The sequence below is a fragment of the Anoplopoma fimbria genome, chromosome 1 (assembly GCF_027596085.1).
Source record: "Anoplopoma fimbria isolate UVic2021 breed Golden Eagle Sablefish chromosome 1, Afim_UVic_2022, whole genome shotgun sequence".
Classification (NCBI taxonomy): Eukaryota; Metazoa; Chordata; class Actinopteri; order Perciformes; family Anoplopomatidae; genus Anoplopoma; species Anoplopoma fimbria.
This window is the reverse complement of record NC_072449.1, coordinates 8,828,204-8,841,743: the sequence shown is the minus strand read 5'-3', so window position 1 is coordinate 8,841,743 and position 13,540 is coordinate 8,828,204. Positions and strand designations below refer to the sequence as shown.

General features: G+C 41.3%; 1 protein-coding gene across 1 annotated transcript in view; it reads right to left on the bottom strand.

Annotated features, from left to right (window-relative positions):
* The window catches only part of lekr1 (leucine, glutamate and lysine rich 1), a 70,145-nt gene extending 62,346 nt beyond the window's left edge, over positions 1-7,799 (bottom strand). The window contains exon 1 of the mRNA XM_054604717.1: positions 7,731-7,799. Within this exon, the coding sequence (XP_054460692.1) occupies positions 7,731-7,787 (57 nt within the window). The 5' untranslated portion in view covers positions 7,788-7,799. The remainder of the gene's footprint in view (positions 1-7,730) is intronic.
* Positions 7,800-13,540: the final 5,741 nt, after the last annotated feature.

Sequence of the window (13,540 nt, the reverse complement as noted above, 5' to 3'; positions counted from 1 at the left end):
CAGAAATCATGCTATATTAATATTGTTATTGGGATAAGAAATCCCCTATATTGTGATAGAAATGTTTTGCCATATCGCCATGCCCTGCTGATAAGCAGAAAATGTGATGAAGACAATGAAGATAGAGGAGGAGAAAGGGGACAAGTCTGAGATACACATGTGTGACCGTTATCCATCGACCTTCTGAGGTCATATTGAGGAGAAGGTCCAAGAAAAAAAAGCAAAGGAGTGTGTCTGGTTTAAAACTATCCATTATTCAAGGAAAGGAGAAGTGAGGGAACGATATTGAAAGAAGGTGAGACGGACAGAAGAGAGAAGGATGTGTAGCGTGGTGTAGCTCACTGGGACATGTGGCTTGTCTCTACTCTCCTCTTTTTGCTCCAGAAGACTCGCAATGCTCACATTAAAAATGGATGGGTGGAGAAGGAGAGCATGAGCCGTTGAGAGCCATCACTTGGAAAATCAACAGTCAGAGGCACGGACAGACACGAAAAGAGGCTAGTCAGGACTTTGATTTACACTTTTACATTGATGAACAGTGAGAGAAGTTGCAAATGTTTTTTTAAGAATCAGAAGCAGCAGATATCATAAAAGTATCAGGTTTTAGTAAGAAGAAAAACCCCCAGAAAGAGCTTCGTAGCGTAGCGAACACACCAGACTGGTGATAAGAGAGTTACATTTGTAACTTTGACAACTGAGTTTCCTGTGAGGTGTCCAAAAGAACACAATGTACTACGATATATAGTAGACTGCAGATTACATGAAGACATCTTAACTTTCTATATACTTCTGCCGTGCTGCCATTTTAATATTGTTCTGTTCTTACAATAAATGCTTAAAAAGTCGAATCTCTTCTCAAATAAGATAAGCCTTTATTGATCCCCTTAGGGAACTTCAGGATGTACCACGAAAGAGATTAAATCTTTTTTTCTATTAAAAGGGACTGACTTTAGTTTAAGTATATTTGTATGAAACTAAAAGCACATTAAAGGATGATAAAACCTTAAATCAGAGTGACAGGGCAAATGTGTACGGTCCAACAAACAAACAAAGCAGCAGATTTTTAGAAAATGTCCTTTTCCCATCCTTGAACTGAAACAAACACATACTGTAAGTGACCACGCCCCAACAGATGCTGACAGTGGTGCTTTTTGCTAAACATACTTTGGTCCGCACAAACACCCTCGCGAGTTTTACCACTTAAACCATATGAGGGTTGTTTCAGACATTCTGTAAGACAGCTCGAATCAAGTAGATTTTATTACATCCTTGTAAAAAAGAATGATAACACAGAGAGGCTCAGCAAGACAAAAAGTCTGATGGATGTAGTAACATCTTAAAAGTTTTAGAAAAATGAACTAAAAATAAAAAAAAGTTTGATTTTAGTTTGTAAACTAATAGAAGAAGAAAAATCTGCAGTCACACAGATGTGAAGCTGTTGGATAAAAAGATGAAGGGTGTTTTAAAGTGGTCAAAACTCAAATGAATCAACTTGACTGATGATGAGTGAGGCCTAGACTTTTTGTACCGGTGCTGTCAACATACAGAGGGCAGTGTGGTCAAAGCATGGACAGCGCAAAGGAGATCTGATCCACTTTTATTGTTTGAATGCGATGAAATGAAATTGCTGTTTTGATTCATTTATTTTAGTTAATTACTTCATGTCCTGTTGTTACAAACCCACATCCCCCCCTAAGCTTAAATAAAATGTCACAGGTTTGTTTACACAGGAGGTGTTTTAGCCATGCATTTCATGGGCCTACACAGCTGTCTGTATACAAAGGCAGCATAGGAGCTAGCGTTTTTACTGGTGCACGTGACCACAACCGAAAACTACTATAATGCTTCCAGTCTATTTTCTGCTAACTTGCTGCTTTCGCCGCGCAGATTGTGTGGACATTATATCAAGTTTTTGAGGTGACTACCGGTTTAAATGTTCTCCCATTACATTACAAAAATGTCCTCACTCTCAAGGTCTCACAAGTGAGGAGTGTGCGTGCACAAACAAACACACCCACACATACACAAACACACCCACTATGCTTCAACTCCAACTGTAAGTTTTACCTACAGTTGACACTTTAGACAGCAGTCAGCCAGGCAGCAAAACCTGTCAGTACTGCAGGTCCTATGGTGACACATCCAGTGCACTCTCTGCTATCAGTCAATGTAGAGCTCTGCAGTACTATACTGCATATACCCGAGAGAAAGTTAGAGAGAGGGAGATGGTAAGAAAAATAGCAAGTTACTGAGACACTGTAGTAGGGATGGTGGCCTCAGGCTGAAATGTGAATGCACTGGCTAACAAAACTCAGCACCTCAATTATGAATGAAACCAGAGTCAGACAGGTAGTGAACGCATGCCATGACGTGCAGCGCCTGTGCACGTGTATGTGTGGAGAGGGGTAGGTAAACACAGCCCTTTTTAGCTCCAAATTTTTTGTCTAAAATCTACTATTGTGTTGCTTATGTGAGTGCTAATGTGTGTCTGGTGTTATGAAAGGAAACAAAAAAACCCCGATAAATAGCATAAAGGAGAGAGCTGGATGTGTTTGTGTGCTTGCATGTGTATCTCTATGAATGTGTGTGTGTGTGTGTGTGTGTGTGTGTGTGTGTGTGTGTGTGTGTGTGTGTGTGTGTGTGTGTGTGTGTGTGTGTGTGTGTGTGTGTGTGTGTGTGTGATGACAGATGGTGTCTTCATTTTATGTCTCAGGTCTTATTCTCTCCGTTGATTCTCTCCCTCAGATGGAAATAAAACAGGAAAGTCACACATCTCTCTTACACACTGAGATGCTCCCTGTTCTCTCTCTCTCTCTCTCTCTCTCTCTCTCTCTCTCTCTCTCTCTCTCTCCTCTCTCTCTCTCTCTCTCTCTCTCTCTCTCTCTCTCTCTCTCTCTCTCTCTCTCTCTCTCTCTCTCTCCCTCGCTCTGCACTCGCTCTCTAATTTTCTCGAAAGTGAACGTCTTGTCCCGTTACATTCTGTTTCGGAGCTCTTCACACACCAAAACATTTGAGAAGTTAACAGGGAGTGTTGTCACTCTTGTCTCCGTCTTTCTTTACTCGCTTTTCTTGCTTCTCCTCCCTGTGCTCCCCTCTCTCTGGGAGGTGAACGTCTTGTCCTGTTCCACTGTGTGTTTGAGCACTTGAGAAGTGAATAGGTAGTATTAGTGTCTCGTAGAGAACAAGAGGTGCTCAGCTGCTGCGTAAAAAGGACTGTGGTGTACTCTGCTCGGTGCTACACTGAAAACAACTCATCCTCGAGCCACATTTGGACTAGAACACTGCGACCAAAAAAGTGTCACTTTGACAACTTGGGGAGAAAAATCATGCCAAGTAAGGAAGGGGTTTACAGTGTTGTTTGAGTTTTGGTGGTGGCAACAGAAAAAGGATTATGCTATGTACGGACCAGCAATGGCACTATGTCATTGCATTAGCACGGCAGGGATCCCGACTGGTGAAGCAGAGGTCTCCCCAAAAAAATCCAGATTGTCTAGCAACGCAACGTCATCCAGCAGTGTTCTGTTGGCCAATGAAATAAGTGCAAGCACAAAATCCAGGGAGGGTACTTTGTTTCTATTTTTCACATTGTGATCCTCAAAAAAGAACATAATATGATTTTTCCTCTCATAACTTTTCTGTCTCACAGTATCATAAACTTCTTTCAAATGAATGGATGTTTTAACTCAACAGGACTTCCTGGATCATATTTTCCATCTTCTCACTGGTACCTGTAGCAACACGCCAACGCAGTGCTATTTTTAGTCTGGCCACCTGCTTGGAGAAGCAGGTTTGAGTTGATTTTCAATTCAAAGACAATTAAGTGAGAGGAGGGAGTAACACTCCCTGGTCCCTGAATAATGAGTGATAATGTGCCCTTGAGAAAGATAAAGACAGGGACTGAGGGGAAGCATGACTGAATTCACAAGACACAGGGTGAAACTGAGAATCACCATGCATTCTCAGCATTTTTTTAAATAAAATGTAATGCTGCATAGATTAGTTTCAGTTCCCTTGCAAAAACTGTTATGGTGGCAAAAAGTGGTTTATCTAGCTCCAGAGAAATATGAAACCAAAGAATAAGCCATTCCCTACTCTCATATGAACCTCACTATAATAACTAAAGCACTGCTTGGCCACATGTTTGGTCCAGGTTTACTTCCAGTTTATGTCATTCACATACTCTGCGACAGGAAATAGACTGGGACATATTTGGAATGTTTACAATTACATGTGAAATGTGGAACAATGGATGTCACTGTCATAGCTCAAACAAATCTACATGAAATAACCCGAGAGTGGTAAGTTACTAATTCTGTGTTCCATAAACCTTGGAAATTGGGAGTCGGGAATGATGTCACACCGAGCTCATCGCGTTCCAGTACAACCAGTCGGAAAACTTAATGGGGTTCTGCCAGCCAGGATATGACATGCTAAGCCATTGTCAGCAATACCAGTTGATAATAAGGAATTATAACGGTATTTTGGGCATAAAAAGAACATAGCAACATGTCCACAGATTGAAGTTGGACAGTACTGTATGTATGATTGATTTAATGAATAAGACAGACATGCTAATAAGAAGCATACGAGGAGCAGCCATTTGGATTTTGAGCTCAGGAACGCTGGGGTTTGTACAACTTTCAGGCCGCGTTCCAGCTGAAATTTCCGACTGGACTCTTGGAAATTCAGACTTCCCATGTTCAAATGGAACACATTATAAATAGGATTATTGCTGCACTGTCCTGACATGCACTAGATAAAAGGGAGATGCCATGGCCAGACTGACATACCGACAGACCAGATGCTGCATGTCCAACACAGACTCATACCCACAAAACATTTTAAGTTTTTATATCAACCCAAACTGCATGTTTTTTAAATGTCGTAAAAAAAACAAAAAACACATTAAAAGGAAACCCACGTTAGCAGTGGACGATGTCACTCCCTGTCTAACATCGTTTACCTATTGTCCTGTGAGTAGGTGTATCTCTGTGTGTACCAGTAGCTGCATCTGAGCTGCATCCCCGTGTTTGTATACACAATAAACATACTCACGGCGTCAAAGTTCAGTGCAAGTATGTGTGTTTCCGTGCCCGAGTGTGTGGGTGGGAGGCATGCTAGATGTGTGTAACCGCAGCGCTCTCCTTCTCAGCAGCCCACCATTAAACCTTGGTGCCAGCCCTCTCCCAGCACACCAGGATTAACAGCACTTAAATGGGCCTGTTAGTACACCGCCTCCTCTTTGCCTCCCACGCCGGCTAGTTCACATGGTGCTACCCACAGCTTTGCGCTCGCGACGCACACAGCCTCTGTTGTTTTTTTTTGCTCTCCACTGGCCCTAGCCACCTAAGCCTCCTCCAATAAATGGTGCTGAAGTGTACTCGGCGGGGGGCTAAGCCCAGAACATCCTCTATTTTATGGACCTATTGGAATCTGAGTGGATGACAGGGGGAGGAAAGGGGGGGGGAGGGAGGGGGAGGGAGGGCAGATCCTGAGTCTGAACCAGATGGGGCTATGATCAAAATGTCAGTCTCTCCCCTCCCTCTCTCATTCTTTGTTATTGTCTCTCTCTCTCTCTCTCTCTTCCCTTTGCTCTGTGTCTGGTTATCACATGTCCCTTGTGACAAATCATAAACAGAAGCACTGAAATGGATGCGCACGCACGCACACACACACACACACACACACACACACACACACACACACACACACACACACACACACACACACACACACACACACACACACTGGGGAGAGATGGATGGCCACCAAATAAATCAATAAATAAAATGGATTCCCATTTGAGTCTGTTGGCCATGGCGCAGCAGGCAGAGAGATGGATGTACAAATGGATGAATGGTGTGTGTGTGTGTGTGTGTGTGTGTGTGTGTGTGTGTGTGTGTGTTTGTGTGTGTGCACGCATAGATGTGTTGTAGGAGACTTTCAGGGGAGACTGGGGAGATTTTGTGTCTGTACGAGGGCATGGAAAAGCCACCCTCAGATAATTCCAGGGGGTGTATTGTTCACAGCCATCTACTGGCCTCAATGAGAAATTCCAGAAATGACTCGAGAGCGACAGACGGGGGAACTGAGGGAGACAGGAAGAGAGAGCAGAGCACAGAGAGATAGAGAGCAGCCTCATTGATCCGTTGAGTAATCTTACCACTATGAACTTGCTGCTCTGTGTCATGCTCTGTTGACTTGGTCACAAAAAAATGAATGTAACTGATGTTGTACAGCATAGCTAAGCTTATTAAATGTGAATTAAAGATAATTATTAATGTGGTCTGATTATGTAGTCGTCGTTTCTATTGGTTATGAAAACATTGCACACTGTACATAGTGAGCAGCAGAGTATGACGGCACAAGAAAACGTGGAGTGGAAAGATTTTAAAAGACAGAAAACGATTGTCCAGTTTTCCCAGCAGCCTTTTGGAGAGCTACAGGTAAAGCAATCACAGAGGGCCCACTCATAACCAGCCAGCTGCTCTGTTTGTTTAATCTGCAGTTCTTATGTGGAAGAGATGATACATACAAAGGCGCTATTGTAAGTGGATATGATGCCATGTTGGCTGGGTTTCCCAAAGGCGTGAGATAGGTTGTTTAGGACCAAGCACCGAACATGGGGCGACAGAGCATTCTCAATAGCTGCCCCTTCACTCTGGAACTCTCTCCATCAAAAAACACATCCGAGACTGCAATAATCTTTCAATGTTCAAATCTGAAATCAAAACTCACCTCTTCAAATCTGCTTTTAATGTCTGACTAATGCTGTGTGTTTTAAGTTTTAAGTTTTTAGTGTGTAGCTTTTAAATGCTGTTTTTAAATGTCTGTAAAGCGTCTTTGAGTACTCTGAAAAGCGCTCTATAAATAGAATGATTATTATTATTATTATTATTATTATTATTATTATTATTATTAAGGTAGAAAATGCTCTAAACTTGTTTTGACAGTCAGAATTAGAAGATATATACTGGTTACAAACATTGGGGGAAAAAAATGTTCTTAGTCTAATTAATTTGCTTTGTGTGTGCTCGAAACATTTTTTTAATGTAAGTGCTTATAAAAATAACGTTATCAAAATAGTGCAATGTGAAAATTTATTTTGCGTCAGTGTCGAATTTCTGCAAAACATGGACTTTGGAGATATAATTTCCTTTGACAAACAGAGAATACACGGCTTTACCTGGTAGTAGAGACCCACTATGCCTTCCGTTTGAAGGAAGCAATATTCCCTGCTTATTTATATTCATACCATATGGCATATCATATGGTAATATGTAACTGCCACCTGACATTGACAAGGTTATAAAGCAACACGCCATCATTGCCATGTTACATCCTAAGTGCTTTATCTTAAAGCAGATGGAAGATTAAAAGAGGAGACATTGTCCCATTTCTTGTTCAAATCACATGGATTACTGCAGCATATGGAGAGAGAGAGAGCAGTGTTGAAACATTCATCAGGATGTAAAATATACATTTGTATTTCTGGGTTATAAAAAAAATCCTGTATGTTAACAACATATGTTGCGTCAATATGGTCTTTCATTAACATGCTGCTTTGAAAGGTAACAGTATGGTCCCAAAGCGATTGTGTGTGCTGAAATGTTATTATATGCATATGTTCCCCTGGGAGTAGAGTGTAGGTGTTTGGATATAACTTCAAATAAAAATGATAGTAAGTACCTGCCAGGGGTTTTCAGAAACATGATTTTTGAACTGCCTACCTTTTTTATCTCTTCAGGCAGTGGGTAGATCGGAGGACACTGAAGAACCATCTTCATTTCCTTCTCTCCCTCCTGCTCATCCTCCGAAGATCTTTCCTCGTCTTCTGGACACGAAAGAAAACACAGAATTAGCTATTCTGGAAATGTTGTTTGGTGTGTGTTATGGATTTCCATTTAGTGCTGCAAACCAGGGCTGCACGTACACATTATTTTTAATACTGATTCATCTGTCTAATTTAGTTTTTTAATGAATGGAATAATTATTCTGTGTATACAAAATCAGAAATAATAACAAAACATCACAAATTCCCAAATCCTATGAGACATCATTAAAAATGTAGCATAAAGATCTATAACCATTAGATATTTAGCATGTTTTGCTTTAGAAACAAACTTGGTTTTGATTGATTTTGCTCAAGTAGTTGATTTATTGACTATAATTGTTTTGGCTATACTGCAAACTTAGTATAAATAGAAATGTTAAAGTCCCAGTGACACGGAAGTTGAAGCATTTTTAGCTTTAGCTAACCATGTGAAATGGAATACTTTAAAGTGTACAGTTACAAAAAAATTATTATTATTTTTTGAAAGTGATCAGTACTAGCATAAGTAAACACGGGTCATATTTTGTATTAAAGGAAGATTGGATTTTGATATTAAAAACACAAAAATATGTTGTTGAAGTAAGTTATAAAGGCCTTTTATTATTTCAACACGAATTGAAGCTTTTAAGTGAGAAACACCGTCTCGTTTCAGAGGGATTATTGTTTCATTGAGCTCTTGAGAGGTGATTCCCTGTGTTTTTCTCTGTTCTCTGTAATTAACTTCCAGACTCTTGTGTAAAATCCACCCCCTTCAAGTTACAACACAACGACCGACAGTAGCAGCCTCGAGACAAAAATAGAATGTTTGTTAAAACAAAACATGCCTCTTAATCACTCTTAAATAAATGAAATCGTGATACCAAAGTATTTCTACAATCATCCTAAAACAATGTGTTTATCCCAATATAACCCAGGAACATTTGACTCTTTTCAGGATAAAAGTGGGTGGCACTTTTAAACTGATGAATAGCACTTAGCCTCTGAGGTTAATGTAAGGGTAAATCCCTTAGCGTGATGTCCACCATATTAAACCCATTTGCCGTACACTCTATTCAATAGATGAATCAGTCAAGCTTATGGCATTAAGCTTATAGACTGTAGATTATGGCATTTCACAGCTGAGGGTATTTTGACTTCACAGCTATATATTAGCCTGTCCTCCACTGCGGGGCAAAACAAGGTTTAACAAGGACCGGTTCAACCTTCAAGTGTCGTAAATATCCACAAACTCAGTCGAAGGGGGCAATGAAAAAAATGATTTGTGTACACTGTGCTGTGCTTAGCTGCGAACCAAGGAAAGTCCAGCTATCGCATGTTGTTCAATAGTGGCCAGTGAGGTCGTGCCAGGAGAACAGTGCGAGCCAAACCCAGCCTCTGTCTGTCTATCCGTGTGTGCACGCTCTCAGGGCATTTATCTATCAGTGAACCATTAGTGACGGGAAAGCATCACGCCAACTCAACACTTGACCTCAGATTAATTACATCTGGCCAATTGAGGGCCAGAGATCACTCCCATCAGATGGTTCCCTGTGCACGTCTGCATGCAAGTCATTAAATGCCCTCACAGGCCATCCGAGGGAAATAGAGTGAGAGAACACGCAGGAAAATATATATATATATATAAGGCACAAACAGACGAAGATTTGATCGCATGCACAATCCACACAGACTGACGCACATCCAATCTAAGAACTCATGCAAAGCCGGGCAGGTTTATCTTGACACACAAACCAATTATTCAAGGACTAGCATGTAAACAAGAATGTGTAGTCCCTCGGTCTCTTTCACACTCACACACCAGCGCAGATATACAAACCCTGCCTAGTCAAATATCTTCATGCTCACGCACGCTAATAGCCTGATTGCCCCCCTACTGTCTCTAGGCTCTGCATTTAAAACACAACAGAGATCCTAAATCACTGGCAACGCCCTGTGACAGCATTAAGCAGGGCTATCCCTTCAGATGGACGCAGATATAGAGAGCTGATTTCGCATGACAACTGTTCCCCTGTGACATTTCGTCCGTTTTAGCCCCGATTGAACTATTAATCAGTCTAATGTGAGAGATGCAAGCTGTTCATGAACTCATCTATTCTGCATGGACGCATGTCAAAGTCGTGAGAGGAAACACACACACGGACATACAGACTCATGAGGGCCCATAGTTTAGTTGCACTGAAGGGCAAAAAGCATTCGGCTCACTCTGAAAGGGAGGACACAAGATGAAGAAATGTGCACAACACGCTCAATCCTGAAGAAGGAGTTGAAACAATCGCTCAATGAATTAGATTTCATTGAGTCACAAGACAATTGTTTGTTTTAAGGAACAGGTGAGCATCATGGAGTCGTGTTATAGTTTTGTCCAACAACTAGAAGAAGATGAAGAATCCTCAATTCCAAATGCATACATGCACACAACATGCATTAAGACATGCAGGGCTGCCCATGACAGGAGCTCCCCCGAGAAGTTAGTGGGTCGGTGCTTGGCTCAAGAGCACATCGGCAGTGCCCGGGAGGTGAACCAGCACCTCTCCAGCTAAGAGTCCACACTCTTGTTGCATTACCTGGTCTGTGCTGGAGGTGCAAGTCTGTGGGTGAATGGCTTGTAGGCCTATACACACACACACACACATCATTGGAAAACAGATTTAAAGTTTCTTCATGCAAACTACATTGCACATCATCTGCATTACTACAAAGTTGAATAGACACATATAGACACATTGTTATTTACTTGCCATGTGCATTGTTTTCAAAATAAAGTTTTTTGTTTTTTTTAATGCATGCACATTATCATTCATAAATAATCTACTCTGCTGCAGGTCAAACACAAGAACCTGCAGCCACACACACACACACACACACACACACACACACACACACACACACACACACACACACACACACACACACACACACACACACACACAGTAAACATAAGAAACCTTTACCTACCCATAGTCAGCAGTCCCAGAAAATCATGACAGAACTCAAATGTTTGCACTAGCAATGCTCTGGCTGTTGCTATGGTTACGACGTAGCCAAGCCACGCTGCGTGGAACGTTCAGTAACCAATCAAGTTAGCAGGATTTAACCACAGGAAGTTTGTCTTCTTTCTACCAAAATAAAAGCATTATGATTCATTTAATATGAGCATTTATTTATAATAATAATAATAATAATAATAATAATAATAATAATAATAATAATAATAATAATAATAATAATAATAATAATAATAATAATAATTAAGCCTTTATTAGTCCCACAATGGGCTGCACGGTGGTGTAGTGGTTAGCACTGTCGCCTCACAGCAAGAGGGGCCCGGGTTCAATTCCCGGGCTGGACAACCTTCTGTGTGGAGTTTGCATGTTCTCCCCGTGTCAGCGTGGGTTCTCTCCGGGTTCTCCGGCTTCCTCCCACAGTCCAAAGACATGCAGCTTAGGTGCATTGGAGACTCTAAATTGCCCGTAGGTGTGGATGTGAGTGTGAGTGGTTGTCTGTCTATATATGTCTGCCCTGCGACAGACTGGCGACCTGTCCAGGGTGAACCCTGCCTTCACCCATTGACAGCTGGGATCGGCTCCAGCACCCCCACGACCCTTAACTGGATAAGCGGTTATGGAAGATGGACGGATGGATGGATAGTCCCACAATGGGGAAATTATTTCTCTGCATTTAACCCATCCCGGAGGAGCAGTGGGCTGCAATGAAGCGCCCGGGGAAAATATATATAATAATATATGTGTCCCAGTGTACAGTAATAACTACATATGTTGCAAATGTTTTCAATTCCCTTGTTGTAGCAATTAAAAAGCATATCCTTTGAGAGGAGGATATGGCTTCGACTCAGAGGGAAAATTTCCTAATTAGATTAGATTAGATTCAATTTTATTGTCATTGCACAGAGTACAAGTACTAGGACAACGAAATGCAGTTTTAGCATCTAAAAGAAGCAGTAAAGGTGCAGTGCAATGTGCTAATATTCCCTAACAAAGCCATCTTAACCCTGGGCCATCTTTAGGCCTCAGCAACTCTTCTATTCCAGCCACCATTGGTGAGGAAGCTTCTTGTGTTAACATCTTGAGCAAGTTAACCCTTGCCAAAACCACCGCAACCACTGTCAGTCTCAGGGGATGGAATCCATCAGTTGGTAATGCTCATCACTTCAGTGTCATGCTCTGGCAGACGGATACATAAGCATGGCAGGAAGGGCCCTGATTCACATGAACAGGCAAGTGACATTCCTGTGGCAATATGACTTGCAGTGAGAATGAATAGAGTTAACAGATGAGATGTGGGGAGTCATTACAGTAAGATACTGTTGGAGTTTGATTTAATCATAATAGGCTACCACTATAGATTATATCTACATTCTTGAGTATACCTAAATGTTTAAAACTTAGATATGTGACATCTGCATGCTGGAATTAGTGTGAATATAGAGAGGTTTGAATGGTTTAAGATATAACCTATTTGATTGAGTAAAGACCAATTGGTTTTTTTTTTAAAAACACAGCTGTGCACCAAAGAGACATAAGCAAAGGTGTGAGCATTGTGAGTCAAGGACTTTCCAACTCCCATTAGGAGAGATGAAGCGATGTTATGCCAGGAAGAGAGACACATGAAGAGGTCGCCATTCCCTAATCAGAAAAGGCAGAGAGATATTGTGCGAGGACTGTAGGCATTAAAAAAGACAGCGAGATGTTATTTAAGGAAAGGTGGTTGTGATAAGGGAAAGCTTTGCACACCCGCAGATAAAAAGAAACGGGGAAGAGATTACAGATAAAAAGGCAGTGACACTATAGACCGTGTCAAGGACAGAACAAATCAGTTCACTCTCCGGAGAGTGTACTCGGGTTGAATTATATGCTAGAAGAATAAACTCTATTGCATCAATGTCTGTTTCCAGTGCTTTCTTCAAACATCATCAAGTAAAGAGTTGGAGCAGTAATTCAGGCTTCATCAACTGGCCCAGTCCGAACTTCTTTTACCCGACAATACAAGAAGATGTAACTGATACTGAATGTCTTATGAAACTTAATATATTTATCATGTACTTCATGTAAATGACTTACAAATGTAGTTTCTTAAATGTCTAAGCCTTCCCAGAAGCGCACAAAAAAAGCTGTCTAGAATACAATTTGTTAGAATAAGTTTACCTTTAAAGTACACATAATTATTTTAGTTTGTAAAAATAGAGAATGAATAAGCAATTGTGTACAAAATGCAGGCAGACAACGCCTCTAAGTCACATCAGCTGAGCTCTGCCTGCTTGCATGCATAGGTCACACTCCGTGCTCTGTTTGGGTTGTGTGCATTTCATTTATTGCCTCAGAAGTAATTGGAAATAACGGCCAGACATTCCCCCAGGGCCGGCACGGTTGGTTCACAAATGTCTTTGGACAGACATTTTTGCCTTTATATATGATATAATTGCCCTTATTTCTCTGCAGCTGACCAAAGCAAACCTGTGTCTTAATCTGGGTCTAATGTCGCCCACCATTACAGAGAGGGAGAGAGAACTCTATGCTATGATTAAATTTGTGATGCACGTTCATGCTATTTCTGGCCCCGTCAATGAATCGTGCAGACTCAGTCGCTCTGATGCAAATTGCACTCGCCCCCTCAAGTCTAGCCTACCTTCCGTGCTTGTTTATCTGCCTCCACAGCAGAAATGATTTGGTGAACGTGACAAAAGGGGAT